The 24868-nt window shown below is 41.8% G+C and overlaps 1 protein-coding gene across 2 annotated transcripts in view; it reads right to left on the minus strand.

Annotated features, from left to right (window-relative positions):
- Positions 1 to 24868, minus strand: part of SGCZ (sarcoglycan zeta) — a 542307-nt gene that overhangs the window by 191327 nt on the left and 326112 nt on the right. For both annotated transcript variants that reach the window (XM_083460104.1, XM_083460103.1), the window contains exon 2: positions 22080 to 22274. In XM_083460104.1, the coding sequence (XP_083316230.1) occupies positions 22080 to 22274 (195 nt within the window). The remainder of the gene's footprint in view (positions 1 to 22079; positions 22275 to 24868) is intronic.

A 24868-nucleotide genomic window follows, 5' to 3' on the forward strand; every position in this document is an offset into this window, starting at 1 on the left:
TCTATGTGGGAGTTTGGGGCCCCTTCACTACTGACACTCTCCACATGAAATGGGAACAATATGTGAGAAAGCTTCTCTTTCACTTCATGTGCTCAGAACCCCACTTTTGCACTGTGGCTCAAAGGCATGTTTTACTGGAGGTGTTCAGTAGGTCAGAGACCAAAGATTTATAGACAGCAGGGAAGTTGTTGAAGTAAATCAGGGATAGCCAGTGTTGCTCCAGTATAAGTCCCATAATCTTTGGTCACCAGCCACGCTGGAGCCCAACAACATCTGGAAGGAACATGGCTATTCCTCAGCTATGGGGTCAATGAGCTGTGAAAGGTGAGGCTTAGCATCATCAACTGTGCAAAACCAACTGTAACTGCTCCTGAGGCTCCGGCCCTTTCTGAAGCCCCACCTCTCCCTGCAGTATCAGCAGAGGCCTGAGCCTGAACATGTGTTGGATCTGGTGTTTCTCCTCCAAAATAGGACTCAGGGACTTGAGGACCTGTGTTGCCAGGTGGGCACCATACCCTTGGGTCTTGGATTCTGTTCATTTACTGTGCTTAAGGGTCCGAGGAAGTGTTTTCATGCTTGGTGGGAATGCAAAATTGTTTCCGTATTTTGGTCTTCAATATTTTCTCCAAAATTGTTAAACAACCTCTCTCGCCAAACCCAGCTTTAACTCTGCTTTCACTAAATCCAGATTCCAATCCTACAACCCAGCATAAAGATTTAATTCTTTTTTTTACCGCCACATGTCTAGTGGTATCACTGGCAATCCCAGGTTCAATAATATTTGGGATATAGCTAGTTCAGAATGATGAACTGGGGGTTATAAAGCAAAAGACCTTTGATGAAACCTGGTCTCCCTTCTTTTCATACATAAGGGAAAAAGAAAGCCAGCGTCTCCCACCAGCCTCACAAACCTGTTATGTGGAGAACCTGTATGGAATGACAATGTTTAAGACCATGTAAAATGATGCCATAAACTTAATGTTATGTTTTTTTCTCTGTGGAGACTGTATTGTTATATATATGCATCCCACAAATCAGGTCTGATCCAGGAGATCTGAACCACTCAGGGTTCATTGCTTTCACTGAGTCTACAGCTTGCAAAAGCAAGGCACCTTCCCACCCAGGTAACAGTCTTGGGAGAAGGCAAGACTCTCCTTGAATCCTATATATGAAGGGGCCCTCCTGCTGCTGCTGAATAACAACACCCACAATCTCTTATTGCTGGCTATGCTGGCGGGGGATAATGGGCTCTGGAGGGCAACCACATCTGGAGGGCACCATCACTGGAGAAGGAAGGGGGGTGCGGTGGGTGCGGCCCACCCTGGGTGTCATCCCTGAGGAGGGTGACATTGCCGCACCCCCCCTGGGATGCTTGCTGCTCGCTGTGGGTGGAGCACCCCTGGAATGCTAGCCCCAACCCATGGGTGACTAGCCCCACCCCTGGGTGCACAGCATGTGTACCACTCCAGGTGCTGGAGCAGCTAGCTCTGCCTCTGGGCACCATGTTGACTACGTCTGCTGCAGGAGCAAGTGCTGGCAACAAGGTCATCCTTCTCTGAGATCTCATCCAGTTTGGGGGAAGGGAATGAAACATCCATACATGGAAATATTTAGAGGAAAACTAGGCAACCATCTATACCAATAGTTCCCAATTAGCTAAGCCATGAAGCCCCTACCTTTCAAAATTTAGATAGCTCTATGGTAGCTTTTGATATGTGAATTGTGCCACTGACTCCCTGGATGGGTTACATGACCCCCTAGAGTCCGCAGACCACCAGTTGGGAACCACTGGTCTAGATGATCCATAAGAAAATGGGGCACAATTCAGATGGAATTAAGTGTGTTTGATTCCAAACAATTTCAGTGGAAGAAACTTAAACCCTCATTTTCACTGATTAAATTTGCTTAAATTTAGCAGTACTGTTCTCCCACAGTCAAAACTTTCTCTGAGTATATATCAGGCTACTGTTATTGCTTTGCTTACAAAGCCACAATTGAGATAAAAGACAATACAATTAGGTGCTATTCAAAAAGAATTCAGACCACATTTGGTGTACACAGCATTCTCCAGCAAGGACTTTTATGTGCTGATTAGCTGCTGTAAGAGACAGGTTCTCTTGACATTTGTTCAAAATTTACTTCCTTTTAGCTCCACTGGGTAACTATTTGCCTGTATGTGAAAAGGGCTTAATTACTTTAAACTATGTCTAACATTTGTCATTTTCTCAATTATAAGCCATTCTAACTTCCCTTCCCTTCCATGATAAATGACTGCACCTTTCTCAGGCCCTCCTGAATCCTTCAGATCACTAACCTCTGTTTTGTCCTTTTGCAAATGTTTTAAGTCTGTGGTGTATTTTAAAGCTATGAAAGGTGACAAAGTTGATGCTGAGTTTTAGAAGTGTCATTATGCCGCCTTCTTCTTCTTCTTCTTCTTCTTCTTCTTCTTCTTCTTCTTCTCCTTCTTCTTCCTCAGAATAACACCCACAAACAACAACGACTTCTTAAAAGTCTTTACCATGCTAAGTTGATCCTATGATTTACTTGTGCGTAAGCATGCAGACGGGGACATGGGTGGCGCTGTGGGTTAAACCACAGAGCCTCAGGCTTGCTGATCAGAAGGTCGGCAGTTCAAATCCCCGTAACGGGGTGAGCTCCCATTGCTCCGTCCCTGCTCCTGCCAACCTAGCAGTTCGAAAGCACGTCAAAGTGCAAATAAATAGGTACCGCTCCAGCGGGAAGGTAAACGGCGTTTCCGTGCGCTGCTCTGGTTCGCCAAAAGTGGCTCAGTCATGCTGGCCACATGACTCGGAAGCTGTACGCCAGCTCCCTCGGCCAATAAAGCGAGATGAGCGCTGCAACCCCAGAGTAGGTCACGACTGGACCTAATGGTCAGGGGTCCCTTTACCTTTACCTATTAAGCATGCAGACAATCAGGCTGTATGGGCAACAACAGAGAGCTTGATAATGGCTGCTTACTTGATTTCAGGTGGGTGGCAAAAGGCTAATCCACGTGTCATTAAGCTAAACATGGTACGTTTGCAGTGATCTGGTGTAACTTAAGCTGACATAAATAATCCTGGCTACCCATATTTAGGATTGATCCTTTAGCCTGGGCTGTTGTGTGGAGCAACCCATTTGCTATGTTATCTGAGATCTAGACATTTCCCCAACAGGCCCCAGTATGAATACTAGTTTATTAATTTCAGACCTTTCTTTGTTACAGACTGCAATGAACTCAGTTTAACCTACTCATTCCTTACGATTCTTCTCTCTCAGCACTGCTTTTCAATGTATCATTATGCTGACTGGAGACAGTTTTATTGCAAGTAATAAATATTTCCTGCACTGTTTATGCATCCGGCAATTGTATTTATTTTCTGTCACCGTCACATCATGAACAATCATAACTGTTTGAGTCCAAAAGGAGTTCTATATTAATATAAAATTTATAGGCACTCATTAATTGGACAGGGTAATAAAGGATGAGCTAATGAATGGCTTTTGAGTATTCAAGTCATACATAGCACCTTTAAATATTTAAAATTACACTTCAATTATAGGAGGAAAATAGTCATTATATCCTTCAGTTTCCCATCCATGAAGTGTGACTAAGGCAGTATTGTTAAACGGAATGGAGGGTTTCTTGAGGAATTCAGTCTATACAAAATTCCTATAAAAATTGGTCTGATCCTCACCCCTTGGATCAGAACTCATCTATCCATCAGATTTCACACTTCTCCAAATTTCACTGATCAATAGGAAGCCTAAGATAACAAGAAACAAAAAATAAGCAGCTCAGAGATTAATTCAGTTGACGGTCTGTTGTAGTAAAGGTAAAGGGACCCCTGACCATTAGGTCCAGTCGTGACCGACTCTGGGGTTGCGGTGCTCATCTCGCTTTATTGGCCAAGGGAGCCGGCGTACAGCTTCTGGGTCATGTGGCCAGCATGACTAAGCCGCTTCTGGTGAACCAGAGCAGCGCACGGAAATGCCATTTACCTTCCCGCCAGAGCGGTACCTATTTATCTACTTGCACTTTGACGTGCTTTCGAACTGCTAGGTTGGCAAGAGCAGGGACCGAGCAGCGGGAGCTCACCCTGTCATGGGGATTCGAACCGCTGACCTTCTGATCAGCAAGTCCTAGGCTCTGTGGTTTAACCCACAGCGCCACCCGTGTCCCGACGGTCTGTTATAATAGAATACAATTTTGCATGTGTAACCTGTCAATTCCTTGAAAGGAGATTCAGCTCAAAACAGGGTGATGCAGCGTGATTTCTGTTAATTACATTCTTGACCCAAGATCATAGGAGTGCATGATGAAATTTGAAAGGGAAGGGGGCGGGGACAAGCTGTACAGGAATCAGACAAGATTCGTCTGCTACAAGGATTAGGGGTGGATAAGTTTAAAACTGATTTATACACTGATTGAATGGGGTAGTTCTGAGCTGATGGAGCTTCTCCTGCATTGGGCCACCTCTTGCATCAAGCACCTGCTTATGACTGAAGCACACATGCAATTTTTACAAAAGACCAGTTAATTATATGCAAAATTGCATGCAAAATATTATAACGTAACTCTACAATTCTATTATCTCTTTCTCTTGCTATTCACTACGATCCCTTCCTCCAGAACATCCATGCATCCATGTAAGTTCCTGAAGCTTAACATGCACAGATGTCAATGCCAAAGCATCTGAGCTGCTGTGCTTCTCATTCCTAGAGTTTTACAGGCATATAGTTCTATATTCTGCATTTTGAGATGAGGACCATTCCAGGTACTTCTACTACATCAGCTTGAGAACAGATGTCTTGGGCCCTTATCTACTTGTTTATGTATTACAGTCCATGACCTATACTTGAGGAGTTCCTGTTGAGAATCTGACCAAATATTACATTCTTGTTCTTAGTGTAATGGATACTCAGTTCCTTACAATGGCAATGAAGTATGTATGAGTGCCACAAAATTTCGCAAAATAATTATGTTATTGTCTGAACATACTAAGAGATTTATCATATTTACAACCCACCCACCCCCAGCTAAAATCAGGTCTGAATAGGGATGGGATTATTTGTCTATGATGGAGAGAAATTGGCCACTCTTAAGATGTGTGTGTGTGTGTGTGTGTGTGTGTGTGTGTGTGTGTGCTTAAAAAAAAAAAATCCCGATAATGGGGTAAGGTAATGGGGAAAGTAATATATCCTCCATCAGTCTTGGATCAAATTCTAAGCCATATTTAGTCTAATGGGCAGACTTCAAATTATAGAGTCCTTGAGTCAATGCCTTAAAATTCAAACTTCAGCCAAGATTATTTCATGGTTTATAGGGTTGAACATCATTTTAAAAACAATTAGAGGAAGAGCAGAACATCTTAAATGACTGCATCTGAATCAAATATGGTTGGGTTTTTTCTTTTTCTTTTAATGAACCAGTTTTAGATCTAGCTATTAGTATGTTTTTCTTCTTTTACTAATTTATTGCCATATGCCAATTTTCCCGTTTTAGCAACAGATGCTATCCAGCCCTGAGTTGGGTGGAACAGATATGCTAAGAATTCTAGAGCTGTGGTCATAGTTTGCTTTTAGTGCTAACAAGAGAAATCAGTCTTTGATTCCATGTTGGTAGATATTTCTCAGGCTCCGCCCCCTTCCTAAGGAGTGGAGAGTCTTAAAGTGGTAGTTCCCTGAATTCAAATTTAGTACCTTCTTATTGGTTTTGCTGACTTCACTGGCGTGCTCAGGTTAATGACTAAGATACAGTTGATGTTGCAAGTGTAAAATCCATAGGGGATTTGGATCATGGTTCTCTTGGCTGATACATAAACACTTACTTGACACCTCCACCTCACTCAGGATCACATGCTCCTAACTTTTAGGCAATTTGCAGTTCTTTGTGTTTATGCACATTCCCCATTAAACACGCATTAATCACACTATATAGAAATATTTGTAGAGGTCAAAGATTTTTAAAGCAAAGTTAATAACAAAAACATTTAATACCCTATAGTATATATAAAGTTTCTTTCCACCATCGTTATATAAAAACTAATAATTTATATATATATATAATTTTAAGTTCTGTGGACTACTTTAAACTTATTAAAAAGCGCACACTTAAAAAATAAATCATCATCATGATGTTCTCACCTTGACCCACAAAGAGTGTCCTTAAAGTATAAAGGGGTAAGTTAGCTACACTAATGGAAAGAGACATTAGAACATCCTTTTTGTTTTCATAGCTGTTAAGACTGCTGTGGGGGAAATTGTCAAACAAGTGGTACACTCCAGAATGATTGTAAGTCTTATGGAAAGCTCTTGTCAACTCCAGCACACTTTGTGCAAGCAACACATCAGCCCAATACCTGTACTATGGACAGTGATTGATTTCTTCAGCAACAAGGCCCTTCCAGAAAATATTTTCCATCACTTTCTGTGACAGGGAATTGTTTCCATTTTGCCGGTAATGGTAACCGTTTTGAACATTTTATTGTTTTTGCACTTGATTACTGTCACTTTTGTCAGCCGAGTCAAAAAGTCAATAGAAGACAAGCCAGCAGTTTGTATTTATCCCCTCTGCTGCCCCAAACTCCCAATTTTGTGCCTCTCTGGTACCACTGTCTTCCTTCTAACCAGTACAGCCTGGTGCAACGTAATTGTCCTCCTTTAACTCTATGGTAAACAAACACCAGACCAACAACCCATTTGTCTTCCAGAGTCTTGTTCAGCCTTTCCAACTTAGACGCACTTGAAGCTGTTTTTCAGCAAGAAATTGGTTAGTAGAAACATCAGCTTTAAATACAGTCCCCCATACTTACAAAGAAATAGACAAAAAGAAGTGTATTTTTAAACCCTATTGAACAAAACAAAACTTCAAAGCAGGTAAGCTATTAGGCAATAGCTCCCATGGCTTTGGTGTTCCTTAATCCATCAGTTCTGATTTTTAGAACTTATCACCAAGTCCTTTGGTGCATTTGTTTGCTAGCTTGGCAATAGTACACATGCTAGATTATTCTGATATTTTGAAGAGTTCCATCAACTGGAATCTAGTCCTACCCTCAGCTTGAGATTGCATTCTGATTAGCTCTGACAAGTTTCAGGAGGCAACTGATGTACTTCTTTTTCTTGAAATAAAAATAAAGGGATCATAAGGAGGGTCCACAACAAAATGTTGCAGGCCAAGGGCCTTCTCAGTAGTGGCACCCACCCTGTGGAACACCCTCCCATCAGATGTCAAGGAAATAAACAACTATCTGACTTTTAGAAGGCATCCTGAAGGCAGCCCTGTTTAGGGAAGCTTTTAATGTTTGATGTTTTATCACATTATTATTATTATTATTATTATTATTATTATTATTATTATTATTATTATTAGGGAGCCATCCAGAGTGGCTGGAAAAACCCAGCCAGATGGGCAGGGTAAAAATAATAAAATTAATTTAATAATAATAAGCATATGGTATGATTTACACTCTAGCTACTTAAACGCGGCACTGAGTTTAAATATTTTTCAGGAATTAAAACTCTTTTCTTCTCAAGAATACAGATGCTAACATCAACAAGCTACAGTATTTGGGTAAAAACAATGACAGGGACTGCAAAATGAAAGAGGAGGGCAAGGTTCAGCAGACATCATGACCCACAATAGCTAGCCAATTAAACAGTTATTTTCAGGGCTTTTTCCCCGCCAAAACTCACTGGAACTCAGTTCCGGCACCTCTCAGGTGGGCACCATTGCCATTAACAAAGGAGGTGCCCATGGTGAGCTGTTCCAGCACCATGGGTTATTTTTCCTGTGGTCATATCTAGCACCTGAAGATTAGCTTTGCCCTACCAAGTTATAAAGTAAAGGACCACTGGACGGTTAAATCCAGTCAAAGGCGACTGGGGTTGTGGTGCTCATCTTGCTTTCAGGCTGAGGGAGCCGGCGTTTGTCCACAGACCGATTTCCGGGTCATGTGGCCAGCATGACTAAACCGCTTCTGGCACAACACGACACCGTGGCAGAATGACATGAAATTGTTCCATGGGAAATAAGCTCACAAATTTGTATATAGGGAGGGGTGGATGGGCTTCCCTTAAGTGACATCTAACCCGTTTTTGTCTGATTCTTTGCTTCTGAAACTTTTACCACAGACCCTTTGCTAGCGCTTGTCTTCCTTGTCTCGTTGTCTTACTCTCATCCTGCCAAGATCACCATTGCCCTCGTAAGGTAAAGAGAGACAGCAGGTTTCCTATGAAAAGCAATAAAATGTTCAGTTCCTTTATAAGTCCTTTTCTATACTAATTTTTTCACTGTGCATATATCTCTTCGTACAGCTGCTTTATTTTACTGATGCCCCTCTAACCACAAAGGCACAGAACAAAAGTTCCCACAAAGCCAGACACTCCCTTACTTCAGATAGGATCATAGCACATGAGAACACTATTCTAATTGTTTTCAGAGGAATTCACAACAGGTTGATAAATAAAATCTGTTTCCCAATGCAATTATCAAGCCATCAATACTGAATTTACAAAAAGGTTCACTCTGTGTTACTAATGGAATGCACTCCATGATGTAGCAATTAATATTTGAGGAAGTCTTTTCATTTTTGTTAACAACCAGCTGTATTTTATAGGCTTATTATCAACCTTTTGAAATACTACCCCAGCCAAAATGTTCAGATAAGTAGGGCACACTATTGTGAAATATTTATAGGCCTTGATTGCTTAAATTGCCTTTTGCCATCCCATTTACTCCTCTTTGCAATCCCGTTCCTAGCCATACTAATAATGTGGTGGGCTATATCTGCTGAGATTAGCTTTTCATGAAACATTCTGTAATTCATGCTCACTTTCATTTTATGAAACGAAGCAATGAGTGAGGAAATGTCCTTAAACGCTTTCCCTTTTACAAACCCATTCCAATAAAATCATTTTCAGGGCATGTTCCTTTTGTACAGCTGATTTATTTAACGGACTCACTTCTAAACTGAACTGTAGGCACCTGAAGTAATTATCACTCATACACACCATGAATCTGAAATCTCTCATTATTTCCCTTAGAAATGCTTTCACATTCTACCAACAACTGGTGCAGTTTTATTTCCTTATTTCCTTTTATTTCCTTGAAAGCAAATGTTGTGTCAGAGGCAATAGTTAATTCTTTTTTAAAATTAAAGAAATCAATAAATGCTAGTTCGCGCAAGTTTAAGAGGGAGTCCAAAACACCTCGAAAGACAATTTAATGACAGCATATTTCTCTATGGACCAAACTAATCACCAAAGTAATACTCTTTTTGAGACTACAGGGCAATGCCAGAGTGGATTTGCTCCCAATGGAGCACATAGTTTTTCAACCATTAGGCACCGCAGATACAGAAGACTCTCGCCCCTTGAATTGCTGAATTCCAGACTCACACTAACTCCTTGCCAGTTTCCATGAAAGAAATAGAAGAAGTTGAAAATCACAGAGCTACAGATGTTCATTTATGTAAAAATGTGAAATGCTGGCCCTGCTGTGCTTTGGGTGCCTGAGCTGCTCTGCTCTTATGCCCTGGTGACAACACTGGGCACCAGTGTATGGTTAAACGACTGGCTCTTCCACTTATGCCTGTTTGACCTGAGGTGGGTTTAACCCCCCGCTCATCACAAAAGATTAAAACCTGCTGCCAGTGATGCTGATACTGTGAAGGAGGCAGATGAAGGGGTTCTGGGAGCTAACTCACCCAAGCCCATGGAATCCCTCTACTATTAAAATTAATTGATGCTTCCACTTCTCCACCTGATTTTTGTTTAGTCTGTGGGGTTGTACTGAACAGTCACACGGCAAAGTTTATTCAGAAGTGGGGAAAAGCAGACTTTTGCCTCCATAGCGGAATTTGTAGATCCAGCACTGCCCCGAGCTGCTGTTTATCTGTCCCAGAATATGCTACAAGAGTCAGGGGGATTTTGGCAGGAAACCAGCATGTGGGCCTTAGTAGAGCCCTATTTCCACTCTACCCAAAGCACTAACATAAGGGACGCGGGTGGCGCTGTGGTCTAAACCACAGAGCCTAGGACTTCCCGATCAGAAGGTTGGCGGTTCGAATCCCCACAACGGGGTGAGCTCCCGTTGCTACCGGTCCCAGCTCCTGCCAACCTAGCAGTTCGAAAGCACGTCAAAGTGCAAGTAGATAAATAGGTACCGCTCCAGCGGGAAGGTAAACGGTGTTTCCGTGTGCTGCTCTGGTTCGCCAGAAGTGGCTTAGTCATGCTGGCCACATTACCCGGAAGCTGTACGCCAGCTCCCTTGGCCAATAAAGCGAAATGAGCGCCGCAACCCCAGAGTCGGTCAAGACTGGACCTAATGGTCAGGGGTCCCTTTACCTTAAAGCACTATCATACCATTGTAAACAGCTATGGCATCCTCTAGAGAAACTTGGGACGTGTAGTTTGTTAAGTTTGCTCTGAGAGTTGTTAGAAAAACCCTGTTTCCTTCACACAGCTACAGTTCCCTGGAAAGAGGGGCTGGCTGTTAAACCACTCTGAGGATTGTAGCTCCGGGAAAGGAACAGAGGTATCCTAACAACTCTCAACATCCTTAACAAACTACAGTTCCCAGTTAAACCACAACTGTTTAAAGTGTTATGGTGCTGTTTTAAATATACACTGCAGATGGGGCCTGGCTCAGGAGAACATTCTGGATCAGGGCCCCCTGTAGTCTCTCTCCCATCAAAATAAGAGCGGCTAGTTTCAGCATGCTTTTTAATATACAGTGGTACCTTGGGTTACAAACGCTTTGGGTTACAAACACTTCGGGTTACAAACTCTGCTAACCTGGAAGTAGTACCTCAAGTTGAGAACTTTGCCCCAGGATGAGAACGGAAATCGCGTGGCAGCAGCGGGAGGCCCCATTAGCGAAAGCATGCCTCTAGTTAAGAACTGTTTCGGGTTAAGAACGGACCTCCAGAATGAATTAAGTTCGTAACTCGAGGTAACACTGTATAGCAAATAACCTAATATGTTGTTTAGCCCGCAGAAAGCCAAAATGCTCACCTCCCATAATGTGTTCAGTGATGCAGATAAAGGATCTATGTCCCTTCCCCTTGTATTAGATCAGGACTCTGGTGTGGGGATAATCACTGATGCACACAGGTGGAGCAGGTGGCTAGACATCACACCCATCCTTTCCTACTTGATCTGCCTGAGATCAGACTGCCTAAGCTTACCATTTAAGGTTTGCCACTTAAGACAGAAAACACCAGTTAGTAACATTAATTGAAACTGATTGCAAAGAAACACCAAACCAGGCACCCTGTCGCCTCACAATTATTTAATTCACGGAGAACTTGTGCATATATAAAACCTGCATGCTGCCTATCTTCTCCATCCCCCAATAACCGTATGAACCGGAATGCAAAATGGAGCTTCGCTAAATGGCACGGAATCAAAAGCTAAAATTTCAAATGCACATGAGTTAGTAGAACAGACCTCAGAATGACAAGGTGACAGATGCCCTTGGGGAAAGGATAGTGTTTCAAGAGCTCCTCTTTCTAGCAAACAACAGAGGTCTGGATGTAATAACATGTGTCAGCACAATGACTAGAGGAAAAACAAGACAAAAAGAGCTGAAGTTAGAGGTTAATTGTTCTTGCTACTCAAAGGATTAATAAATACATGAAGATGTGAGGAAAAGAGGCAGAATTTTATCTGGCAGATTCTTTCTGCAACGATGAATGTATAGACACCCCCCAAAAACCCCCCTGCAGAACCCTTATTTAGAAAGTCCCCCCCCCAATAATACAATCCTGTTCTTGCCTACTTGGAAGTAAATCTCATTGTTTTCACTGGAACTTATTCACTGGTTAGTGTGTATTGTATTGTAGTGTAGTGTAGCGTAAGTGCATGATATAACTTTATAGTCACTCTCCATTTAAGAAAAAAAGGGACTACTACCTCACCCTGCAAAGTTCCTGATAAAAGTTCCTCCTTCAACGCAAGAGGGAGGAGCTATTCAGAGAATTCTGTCATTAGGGCATATGTCTTATTCTATGCATTTTGGTAATATCCTGATCAGCCTGATCCAAGGCAAAGCCCAACCTACTAAATCTTAAAGCAGTCTCTCTCTTCTCTTCCAGAACCTGTTACCTAGCATCCCCTGCTAAACAGGCTTATCTTACTATATAATATAATTGTACATCTGTTGCCATGCTGCTGCAGTTCAGGTGGCTGCCAATAGCTGCAGCAGCGGCAACAACAGAACGGTAGATAGGCAAGCAGTGGGGGGGGGGGAGGTGGCCCAGGTGAATATCGCTGGAGTGGGTTTGGTCAGGTGTAAAAGGAAGTATGGGATGGCCAGGTAGAGGGTAAGGGAGGGCTTGATGGATGGGGGGGGGGTTGCTGAGTTGAGTGAGCAGGAGCAGGAGCCCTTAGTAACATTATAATAATACAAGGCCTTGTGGCAATCACAGACATCAGAGAATGTATCTTTCTTTTAAACACAAAGCTAACCAAATGTATATAATGTCCCCACATTTTCCTTCCCTTAAGGTCTTTAAAACACCTTTCCACCCCATGTGTATACTCAGAAAGCCAAAATGACTAGACCAGGAGTGGGCAACTGTTTTTCTGTCAAGAACCACATTCCCTTGAGGTAAACCTGTCAGGGGCCAAAAGCAGGTGGTGGGTAGAGACAGAGACAAAACTGTTCTGGATTAACTAATTCAGAATAAAGCCCACTCTTTTTCAATCTTCACCATGGCTATCTCAGATTAGAATTTCCTACCCTATGTAGCTCTAGTGGGAAGCAAGCACTACTGTGTTTGATTACTCTCAAATAAGTATTCAGAGCTTCCACCTCCCAGTTCAACAAACCACAGCTACGGCTCTGGAAAGCAAGTGAGAGTAATTCCTTTCTGACTTCAGTCAAAGACCACATGTGGCTCCTGGGTCACAGGTTGCCCATCTGTGACCTAAGGTCGCTTCACACCCAAAGAAGTACAGTGGTACCTCGGGTTACATACGCTTCAGGTTACAGACGCTGTTAACCCAGAAATAGTGCTTCAGATTAAGCACTTTGCTTCAGGATAAGAACAGAAATCGTGCTCCAGCGGTGCAGCAGCAGCGGGAGGCCCCATTAGCTAAAGTGGTGTTTCAGGTTAAGAACAGTTTCAGGTTAAGTACAGACCTCTGGAACGAATTAAGTACTTAACCTGAGGTACCACTGTATAAGAATGTTATTCAGTATATTACTGAATGGTGAGCTTTCCTTAGCTGGATTCAGGACTAGTTCATACTGACAAGCCCTCAGTGAGAATTCTGAAAAGCTCACCACCAGTTTCCCTCACTTGGAATGCTGATACGTGCACATTGATGGTGTCACGGAAATGCTCACTATCATACTGACCCTTGAGAAATGTAGTTTGTCTTCACTTGCCCAGCAAGGAAGCAAAATAAATAAAATAAACAATGCATAATTTCATAAACTTCTATCGTGTTCCCCTTTAAATTCACCTTAAATTCCCAAATGCTGCAACTTTTCCTCATAGGGGAGTCCACCCCCTTGCTAATCGTGGTTGCCCTTTTCTGAACTTTTTCCAATTCTACAATATCCTTTTTGAGGTGAGGTAGCCAAAAATGTACACAGAATTCCAGATGCAGCCAAGCCACAGATTTGTATAATACCATTGTGATATATACTGACCCAGGTAATTATAAACTTCAGCAACATTAGTAGCCGGTACACACTTATACAATTGTGCTAAACATATAAAACAGGAAAGGGAGTCACACAAATGACTTCCACCCAATTTCAGTTGTTCTGTGTGTGTTCACTGTGAGTTCCAATTTGTTAATGTGTTTTCCTTTTGCATGTTATAGGCTTATATCCTGGTTAAATATTGCTTCAACCGCAGGACATCCATGGCACCACATGCAGCATGAACTGGGTCCCTGCAGCTAAACTTCCTAACAAATACTAGCATGTCACTTGTTTCCTCAGTAATTTACCATGCTGAATAACCATCCCTTCCTGAGCTGAATATTAAATTAAAGCAAATGAAAGCCAGGCAATGCAGCAAAGATAACAATGTAATAGTTGCAATACCTGCCACTTTACAAAAATAAATATTCTTAATCAAGTGGAAACACCTGCTAAGACAATACGAACACCAAGGCATTTGATAACAAAATAAACGCAGTCCGATTTTGTCAGCGTGAGCCTAAGGGTGCCTTTGCAGAGAGGAGCTGGAATCAGAAGCACAGATGAGTTGTGTTTCCAAGGCAATGTGCAGTGAGTTGAGCCTCTCCCTCTCTCCCTCTGTCCGCCTGTCTCTCGCTCTCCATGGTGTCTACACATTTGGGACATATGCAACGCCTTCATCACCCAGTCCCCCACAGCTTTGCCAGGCTGCTGCCCTCAGGGATGCAAGAGCAACAGCCTGCATGAATTATAATAATAGTAACAGTGCTCATGCCAAAGTCAAACCTGCCCAGCCTGGTCTCCTACACGGTATGCAGTGAACACCACTGCCTCTTGGTGCCTGCAAATCCAGTGCAGACATACTCTGGTTTCTCTTCAGATCGTATAAATCTTTCACTCACCCAGCTGTTTAGTCATAGTCAACATTTGACTCTTAGGACATGCTTGGTATGTGTGAAGATTGAATTTTTAAAATCCATCTCAGCGAGGCTTCTACAGAATCTACAAACTCCTATCTGAAACAATGTCAACTTCAGAAAACAGAGAAAAACACACAGAATACAGGAACCTCTGCTTTTAGTATCTTTGTTCCTTCCTGGCATCCACACCTGAACAAATGTTCTATGTAAAGTTCATTGCATGGCTGTATCCCATGTTTTGAAACATTATTCATTACTGTCCTGTAATAAAAATCTAAGTGCGGACTGATTGTACCTTCCAGTGGCTGTGATTCTTCAGCCAAAATACTTGACTGGTTTTTTTTAACATATTTGCTGAAGTGCTGGAGCAGGAAGAGCCATGGGCCCCTATAGTAGCAGAGGGAGGAGTAAAGAGTAAGCAGATTTAGATTTTCAGAGAGGCTGCCCAGTCACTGGACTCGTGGCTGGATGGCAAGTAAACCTGAGGGAAAGTATCTAGTATGCATATTAATTGGCACCACTCTAGCTAAAGAGATGACCATGAGCCTAAAATGCATGTTCACTATGAAAGTCTACATATCCCAATCAGGAAAACCCAAACAGCTGCCAAGCCTCTGTTTACTTAGAGCAGGCATGACCAAACTTGGCCCTCCAGATGTTTTGGGGCTACAACTCCCATCATCCCTAGCTAACAGAACCAGTGGTCAGGGATGATGGGAATTGTAGTTCCAAAACATCTGGAGGGCCAAGTTTGGCCATGCCTGACTTAGATCGAAGCTAATAACCAGTTAGAAAAGTGCTTTGAATACACACACACACACACACACACACACACACACACACACACACAGTGCTAAATGCCAATGAACATATTTTAAAAGAGGTTGCTTTGTGCCCAGTAATTTTTAATACTCTTGATCAACACTGGCTGCAGTATTGAGACCAATACTAGCTACAATACAACTGGCAACATATGCCAAGCATATTGGGAGCCAACTGATGATTTCCAGGTATGATCCTCCCCCTATTGTGTGGGCAGAATGGTCCCTCCCCCTACCTGGCCTGATCACCTTGGCAACACCTCCCCAGGCGGGATTGGGCAACTGGCTGAGGTAGGCGGAGACCTCCAGGTATCCCACCTGGGGAAGGCGAAGCCAACCCTATGCTAATGGTGCCACATAGGGTCCAGGCGGCTGCGCGCAACTACACAAAGGGCGCCCCCCATTTAATGTGGGGAGCGGTCATTGTTTATTCAAAAAGTCGAATAAAGAGACTTTGATGCAAAGGGAAAGTAAAGTTCAGGGTTGGCATACTGGCAAACTTCCAAATCATAGGGTCAAGTTTGCATTTTCTTTTCTAACATTGTTATTTAGAGCTTTTCAGCCTGAAATGTGGTGGAAAGTATTCTCCTTTTTCTAGTGCTTGTCCAATGACAATAAGTTTACATTTCCTTTGCAGTGAAGGATAACACCAAATGGAATAAGATCTGACGCTTTCTCTTTTCATCTAGATGGTGGCATTTCTGAGTCTTGCAGGCTCTGGGAGAGCTACAGAAACACACTGTACTTGATTCATCTGTGAGGATTTGATGGACATAGGCTGCAAATAACAACAATTGAGGCACTACAGACACAATGCAATGATGTAATTCCATTAGCATTTTGAAAGGAAAATTCACGTAATTCTATTAAAATATAATACAACAGCATACTACCATTAACGTATACACTGAAGAGGGAAACCATTAAGTGAATGTCATATATCAAAAACTGAAGGTCCAGAACAGATTAGTGTGTCCTCAATCCCACCATGTCCACCTACCCTTTATAAATTATACCCCTCCTGTGCTGCACCATTAAGAGAAGCCACAATTTTATTTGTACCTAATCCCCATTTTGGGGAAAAAGAAGAAGAAGTCTGGCAATAAGACTATAAGCTCTGAAACAGAATGGGTAGCAAGGTCTATGCCAAAGGCAAATTTAAAGCATACTCACTGAAATAAAATGATTTAAGTAAGTCATGTCTAAGTTTTCAGTTCATGGTTTCAATGGGCCTACTCTTGAGTATGGCTTAGCTGGATACACACCAATATATTTAGAATTACCCACAGATTGATTTGGGGATAATAGGGGATTGGTCCACCTCACCAGCAATTGCGGGTATGGAAGAACTTAGCCACAATGGGAATGGGGAGAGAGTTGGTCCTTTTTTACACAAATGTTTTCTGGCAAAGGTGGATAGTCACTTTCATCAAAAAGACCCTGCCCAGATCACCACCATCATTCATGGATATTCAAGAAAAACATATTGACACTGTGATCCCACAAGTCTCTAAATTAGTGCTTAATGGATAGTTTCATTTGGTTAAAATTAAATTCTTGCTGCCTCAACAGCCTACCCAGTAATCTTTATTTCACGGTTGGGTTGTTGTCTATTGTAGAAATATTAAAAGGATGAAAATATGTATTATATTCACCCGCGTATTAAGCTAGAGCTACCTTTGCTTTTTTCGCCTTTTTCCTTTTCGACTTGTGGATTCCTCTTAAGCTCAGTGTTTCCTAATCAGTATCTGCCAGGTATCTGTTCATCTGTATTCCACTTGCTATCTCCAGAAGACTAAAGAAAAACCTCTAATGGACTTAGGAGGAAAGAACTTGGCTAAGCCAAGTATCTTTTGTTAACACGGCAAGTGGAACAAGGAATTAATTATTATTATTTTAGCTTCAAAGCAGTTATAATTGAGGGTCACAGGTAGGGAACTGAACCAAAAGTCAAGTATTTTCTTTTGAACTTTTATGGAAGCTCAATGTTTGCGTGCTGAGGTCCCCAAAACACCCTTAACCCCAATAACTCACACATCACACATTAATTTTGTTTAAGGTTTTGGCATAATTTTGGCCAGAAGTTTATTTGCATACAAATTGTGAGTGGTTGCTTAGGCATTGGTTACGACTAGCTGTCCCTCCCGCCTTGGGGACAGCACTGACTCCCGGATTCCAGCGGAAGCCAGTGTGGAGGAGCAAGTTCAGGGATAGGCGGAGCTGCGACACAGACCCTCAGCTTCTCCCCGCATGCTCCTAGGGACTTACACGGCCCAAGCCCGATTCCAGGGGTTTGGACGAATGGATGGTAAGTCCCTGAATTCCTTTAACGGAATTCCCATGCAGCAACCTCATTGGAGGGGCAGGCACAGCCAATCCATACCCCTCCACCAACCAATTTAAACCAATGCCTAACCGCCAACCTTACAAGTTGTGACGTATTGCTAAGCAGTAGGCAAAACCCAAGAGGCACGCACTAATCAGCCAAATGGTAAATTCCTACTGGGCCCCCGCACCAAAGCGGACGACCCCATGACAGGCAAAGCAAGGTCAAAGCGCAAGCCCAACAAGGGAGGGCGGGCGGGAGATCCGATGTCCACAGTGAAAGAGAAAGTACCCTGTTGTGGACCTTCCTTAAATAACCTCTGACCCCTCCCCCAAACTTGCAACATCAAATTTGCCCCAGCAACACCAACTCCAGCCAAAAGTAGGCCCCTCAAACCAATCCACCTAATTACTACAGGGTGCTTTGGCTGACCCATCCGCAGCACGTGCTCTCCTTTAGTGAGAACACGCTTTAGGAAAATGCTAACAGGTAGGTGGTAAAACTGGACTTCAAAGAGTTCATTATTTAAAAGTGATGATTATATATATAGTGCTTTTTTCTATAAAAATGTTTAGGGGTACTCTCATTTTGACTCAAGAGAATCACAATTTTATAGTTCAAGTCAGGAAAAATAAATACAGTAAATAGACAAAAGTGCAAAGATTCACAAAATGTTTAGGGGTATGTATACTCCTGTGTGCCCGCCCCCGCAGAAAAAAGCAGTGTGTGTGTGTGTGTGTGTGTGTGTGTGTGTATAAAGATTAGACCTATATGCATTTATAAATCTCAGTCCCTTACATCATCACAGCCTTATCTCCTCTCCTCTATTTGGACAAGTTCAGATATATCATTTGGTTAATACTTTTTAATGAAAAGGTAGCCCTTCAGAATTCTTTAAAAAAATTTCTGAGAAGGAAGGAAGGAGGGAGGGGGCAGAGCTGCTTGTGGCACCCCTGAACACCATTCAAGTCACCCCAGGTACCATGACACACTGGTTGAAAACCTAGGGCGCAGAGAGAGTTACGAGTTAAGCAACAGAGTTAGTAAGCTACAGGCTGGAGAGAAAGGGTCAGAGAGCAATGTTTGAGAGCAATGGTTGTGGTCTGCTTAAATCCAAGGATGCTGGGGCTATGGAAGAAGGCTCTTGGAGTATGAAATGTACCTGTTCATCATAGGCTCAAGTTGTATATATGTGTAAATAAAGACACCACAGCCTCCACTATGCCTCATTTTCTAAAAGGAGACACAGAACCTAGGTAGGCATCTGGTACCCCTGGAATCTCTCACTGCCGTGTAACACTATTATGTATTCCTCCATGTGAAGAACAAAAGTTAATCATCTCACGCAAAGTATAAATTCTGGAAAGGACAATCTGATAGCTCCTGTATAAAAATAAAAAACCCCAAACCATCCTGTCAATCTTCCTGAGAACAGAATCATCTGAAAACAACACGTTCAGCTTGTTCAAACATAAAATGTTAACAAGTATGAATCCACACTTGAGGGATAGCAAAGAGCAATAATGAAAGTGAGATCTAATTGTGGCAGATCAATAAGGTTCCCCGAACAATTTACACTTTTCTTTTCTTGCTTTTTAATATCACTCTTAATTTATTTTCCTTCAGTGCTTTCTACAGCTCCTTTCTGAATAGGGAAGGAAAGATGCTGGTTCATTCTCACAGAGTAACAAAGGAGGATTAAAGATTAATTTTCACTTGTCAACTGTGTACAATCTAATTGGATTTAGAACTGAAGGGGCAGTTAAAATCCACATTAGCTAAGTGATTTCTTGAAATTCCATAGCCAGTACAGTCATGAAAGACTGGATTTAGGTATAAAGTGCATTAGACTTCAAATGTTATCTTTGGAAATCGTTAAGCCTCCATTTGTATAATTACTGTAGCCACATGCATACAACTTAAACGAGTGAAGCAAAGACCTCAGTCTTCTAGTCTGCAGGCAGGGAAGGAAGTCAACTCATCACCTTGTACGCTAAATATGAAATATGATTCTAAAATATGCTATAGGAAGAAAACTTTCCAGCACCTAGAGCTGTGTTTTAAGTGCCATTCCTAAATAGCCCTGTCTACTGTGATTTCCATATTCAAATTGTTAGAATGCAAAGCCGAGTACCATCACCCCACCCAAATTATCCTCCATAGTATGCAATTCAAATGAGAAACATACTCTTTTAAGATTTGCAGTTTACAAGATCCTTTCCTACATCAGAGGTGGTTGTGGGGTGATCTGAAGACACCTGAAGGTGGCCCTGTTCACGGAAGTTTTTAATGGTTGATGTTTTATTGTGGTTTTGTTATATTTTGTTGGGAGCCGCCCAGAAACTTATTATCACTAGAATGTCCTTGTAGTTTTGATTGACAGGCAGCCACCATTTTCACTTGCCAAGAATGCATGTTGCAAGGGACAAAAGAAAGAATTGGCATCCTTCTCTTCTTGTCCTCTTTCTGGAGGAATCTGATTGGCCATTGTCAGGAGACACAATAGATTCAATGAGAACCATCAATTTAACAAGAATTTTATTGTTCTTATGATGATGCTAATGAAATATTTGAAGTCACCTGCACTTGTTTGGGTTTTTGATATAAGTGTCTGCTTTATAGGGTTTGTGCCTATAGAGGTTTGTAAAGAAACCTTCAGAGACTGAGGGTGAGAACATAGGATTTTGGGTGAAGGGGAACTCACTGGAATGTTCTCACAGCTCTGATATCCTGGCAGCTGCCATTTTCTTTTTAGCTGTCATATTTGAGCACTCCTCTCAATATCCAGCTGTAAAGAGACATTTACAGGCCTCTCTTCTGTGGTCTCCTAAGCATTTTAAAACCTAAGCTAAAGACCTTCCCCACAAAAGAAAAATGTAAATTATACTGGCATGAAGTCAAACATTATATTTGTCTCCAGCCTATTGCCACTAGCTTCACTGAATAAAGATGTAACTTTCTACTGTTGCGGAAATGTAAAGGATTCTTCAGCTCCACTTTTGAAAGGGAGACAGTATGTCACTGTGGTCAGTTTACAGAGTCCTCATTGCTTTGATACCTATCATTGCAATACATTCCATTTGATACAACTAACACTGTGCATCAAAATACAGAAACGGCCAGATCAAGAAAACGTTTAAAATGCAGGCAAGAAACATTTAAATGTATCATGACAAAGGACACGATTGCTTTCGCTGTATTTTTAGCAGGCTCTGAATTTGGTCGTTTCTGTACTCTTGGTCCCCCCCCCCAATACATAGGAATAATTCTTAACTGAGCAAGATCACTGAATCATCTTAGCACAGTCATTACACCCCTAATTTTAATACATAAACAAGACAATGTAGATCTATAGAGATGAGGAAGACACTACGTTTCGAAATAAAAATTATTGTGCCCATAATATACCCTGATATACGTATGAATAATGAAACCAAGGGATTGTCAAAGTGTATATTCCATAGATTTGTATGATAAAAACATATAAAAAGAACACACCTCTCTAAGGCAAAATAATACTCTATCAAACAAAAACCAAGGGGAAGACAGTACATCTCCTTTTTAAAATTACACAATAAATCTGCAGTGCTTTATGATTTGGTATCAATGTGCTATTCATTCCATAGTAGACATAATTTCTGAATAGCAGGGGAACTGAATTAGAACAGTGGGGAGGGGGCCAAGAATTAATCGCCCGCCCTCTGTTTCAGGACCTCATGATTATTCCTCAGGAACAGTCATGTTTCTGGCCAGCTTTATGGTTCTGCACACCCAGGGACTGCTTGCCTATGCAAAATGATGATGGAATCATTCCACTGTAACAGAGAATCAGAGGAGAATGAAAAGCTGCCACAAATCATTGTAGGCATGGAAGGTAAAAAACACCAACACCTCACCAGACTGGAGACCCAAGTGATGTGAAGAGGACATGGAAGGGTCTGAGCATAGGGATGAGGAACCTCTCAGCCTCCGGATGTTGTTAGACTACAATTCCCATCATCCCTAGCCATTGGACAGGCATACTGGGGCAAGATGGGAGTTGGAGCCATTAAATTCTCCACTCCTGGATTAGAATAATGTTGTAAGAATGTAGGCACAACTGAATGCTCTTAAAACAAGACTAGGTTTGTTGGACTCCATCTTGAAGAGCTAATCGTTGAACTATGCTGTGGGTTTCCACCTCCCAGCCTCCCCCCGTATCGCTTTGTCCTCCCCACTGAAAACTGAAATGGTGCACCTGCTAAAAAAAGTAATTTGCAGTCCAACTAATAAACAGAGGTCCCTGAAAACTGACACCAAAGGACTACCATGTATATACACACAAACAAAAAACAAATCTTAGTATTACTTACCACTGTGAAATTCATTACTTTCAGTATCCATATCGTCATTGCTAAGTTAACAATCATGGTAACCAATAGCAAGAGGACAAAGAAGTATAGGCACCTCTTTCGCCAACCATAAATTCCTACTGGATAAAGCTGAGTGTTTTCTGTTCTGGGCAGATTGTTTTGCTGTGTTGCCAGTATATACTGTTCTCGTGTCATCTATTAAAATAAAATAAAAATAAAAATATCATTAAGTATTTATCTGAATATTCAATCAAATATACCATTTAAATAGGACTATGTCTAGAACAATTGTCCCAGGTTTCAACTAATGAACTCCCAAAGGAGTTTTCTCTCTTGTTGGATGGTGTGATTAATTAATTTTCAAGTTTTCACAATCAAATCAAATACAGTAGGAAAATAACACACCCGGTTTTTTCCCCTTTAACCATCAATGTTTACCCCCCCTCCCCCGCTTTAGCCATATAATACAGGCATAAAGTTTCAGAGAGTTAACATGCATAATGAGAATTAAAGAAGAAACCACACAAAAGAGGATCAAAACTACAGACATATCTGGATTAATATTTCACATACACACCCCCCGAAGCACTTTACAAGTGTTCTGCCTTCCGGAAACACTTTCCACATGGAACTGTCTGCAAAATATGCCTTCCCCAGTCTTCAGATTTATCATTTCATCAAATGATGGTGATAATCTGCACGGATCAGCTGAGAAGAGGGCTATGTTTCCTATCTGTGGCATCCACAGCTACTCACTTTGACCACACCCACAACCTAGAGGGTTGGTCAAGGGTGAATGCAGCTGTCAGGCCAAAAACTATATTAATGGGCCTATCCAATGTATTTTAAGAGTTTCTTCAACAAGCACTTCTCTTAGAGTCCACATGCCAGGAGAACAAGTTTGCTTTTGTATACCAAGGGCCTTCTTGGTAGTTGTGCCCACCCTGTGGAATGCCCTCCCTTCAAATGTCAAAGAGATAAATAATGATATAACCTTCTGTAGACATCTGAAGGTAGCCCTGTATTAGGACACTTTTCATATATGATGTTCTGTTGTTTGTTGTTGATGTTGTTGTTGTTGTTGTGTTTTTATATATTATGTTGGAAGCTGCCGAGAGTGGCTGGGGCAACCCAGCCATATGGGTAGAGTATAATCATCATCAACACCATCCTACAATTTTTTATCACCATGGTAAACAATGCAATAGTGCAGGCATCCCCAAACCTCCAGCTGTTTTGGGACTACAACTCCCATGATCCCTAGCTAACAGGACCAGTGGTCAGGGATGATGGGAAATGTAGTCCCAAAACAGCTGGAGGGCCAAGTTTGGGGATGCCTGCAATAGTGCATTATGGCTGCAATCCTAGACACAGTTACTCAGGAGTAAGTCAATAGAACAGAATGGGATTTGCTTCTGATTAGATATGCATAGGATTTTGCTGCAAGGGCATCATATTTGATTTACATTAATTTCCACCCATTTGGCAAGCATTTTACAGTGTTGTACCGCTTCCCCGTTCCCACTAGGAGTATCTTTCTCCCTCCCATCATTGGTTGTAATTATACAATACAAATGTGTGTGTGTGTCGTATGTATATATCAGAGCCATATTACAAAGCTGAAAGGAGGGAAGCTAAATTAAAAAGACAAAATAAGATGAATAAATGAAAACTTGGATCCATTAAACTCAATAGGAATCTCAGTGCCTACTTCAGCTCAGACTTCGTTTTACCATATATAATGTTAATGAAAACTTCTGCGTTGCCTTCGAGTGCAAAATAAATGGTTTCCAAAACATCATTTTGCATGAAGAAGTGAAAAACAAGGGAAGAAGTATGTATGAATACGGATGAATTAAATACTCAAGTACTTGCTATACATTTGGCTGGTGTTTAAACACCGCGAAAAACCCTAGTCTGTGTAGATAATCAAGTCCACCTCTATGCACTCCTCTTCTCCCTCCTGCATTGCTCCCATGTGAAGGATTACAATACCACCAACACTCCCTTTTCCCAAGAGCATAATAAGAGCCCTGCCAGATGAGACCAAATCCCCTTTTAACTAACATCCTGTGCTCACTGTAGCCAACCTGATGTGCTGCTGATAAGCTCAGCAGCGGGACCTGAATGTAACACAGTGTTCCCCCAGCCGCAGAAACATAGGGCACTGCCTCACACTGAGTCAGACCATTCACTCCTCTGTCTGTTGCAGAGCTGGCTCTTTGCCTCACCTCACAGAAGACACGGCTATAAGCTTAAACAGGATCTTTTTCTTAACAACGTCAGTCATGGCTTGTTAAAGCAGAAGCAAGCAGGAAAGATGAAAGAGAAACCAAAACATGGGTGGTACCAGATATGAGGCAAGCGCTCCCCCAAACAAGCAGCTCATCCCCTTTTCCCCTCCATTGCTAGACTCCTGTCATTAACATATATTGCATACCCTCCAACATTTCTCTTATGAAAATAGGGATGTCCTTAATAATAATAATAATAATAATAATAATTATACCCCACCCATAGGATCCATGAGCGACATTGGGTCATCTCTCTAAGGTAGTCTATTTTAAAGTTTTTATGTGTTTATATGCCTGTCACACTTTTAAACTTAAAATCCATTGCTGTATATTGTTTTAAATGTTTGTTTTGCTATTGGGATTGTAGTTCCATTTGTGTTTCTCAAGCTGGTCTCTGACCGTAATAAATTTCATGTGCCCCACCCATTTGACTCGGTTGCCAGTCCCAGCCACTCTGGGCAGCTTCCAACATATAAAAACATAATAAAACATTAA

Source organism: Podarcis liolepis, assembly GCF_965112155.1.
Source record: "Podarcis liolepis genome assembly, chromosome: 9".
In the NCBI taxonomy this organism is placed as follows: domain Eukaryota; kingdom Metazoa; phylum Chordata; class Lepidosauria; order Squamata; family Lacertidae; genus Podarcis; species Podarcis liolepis.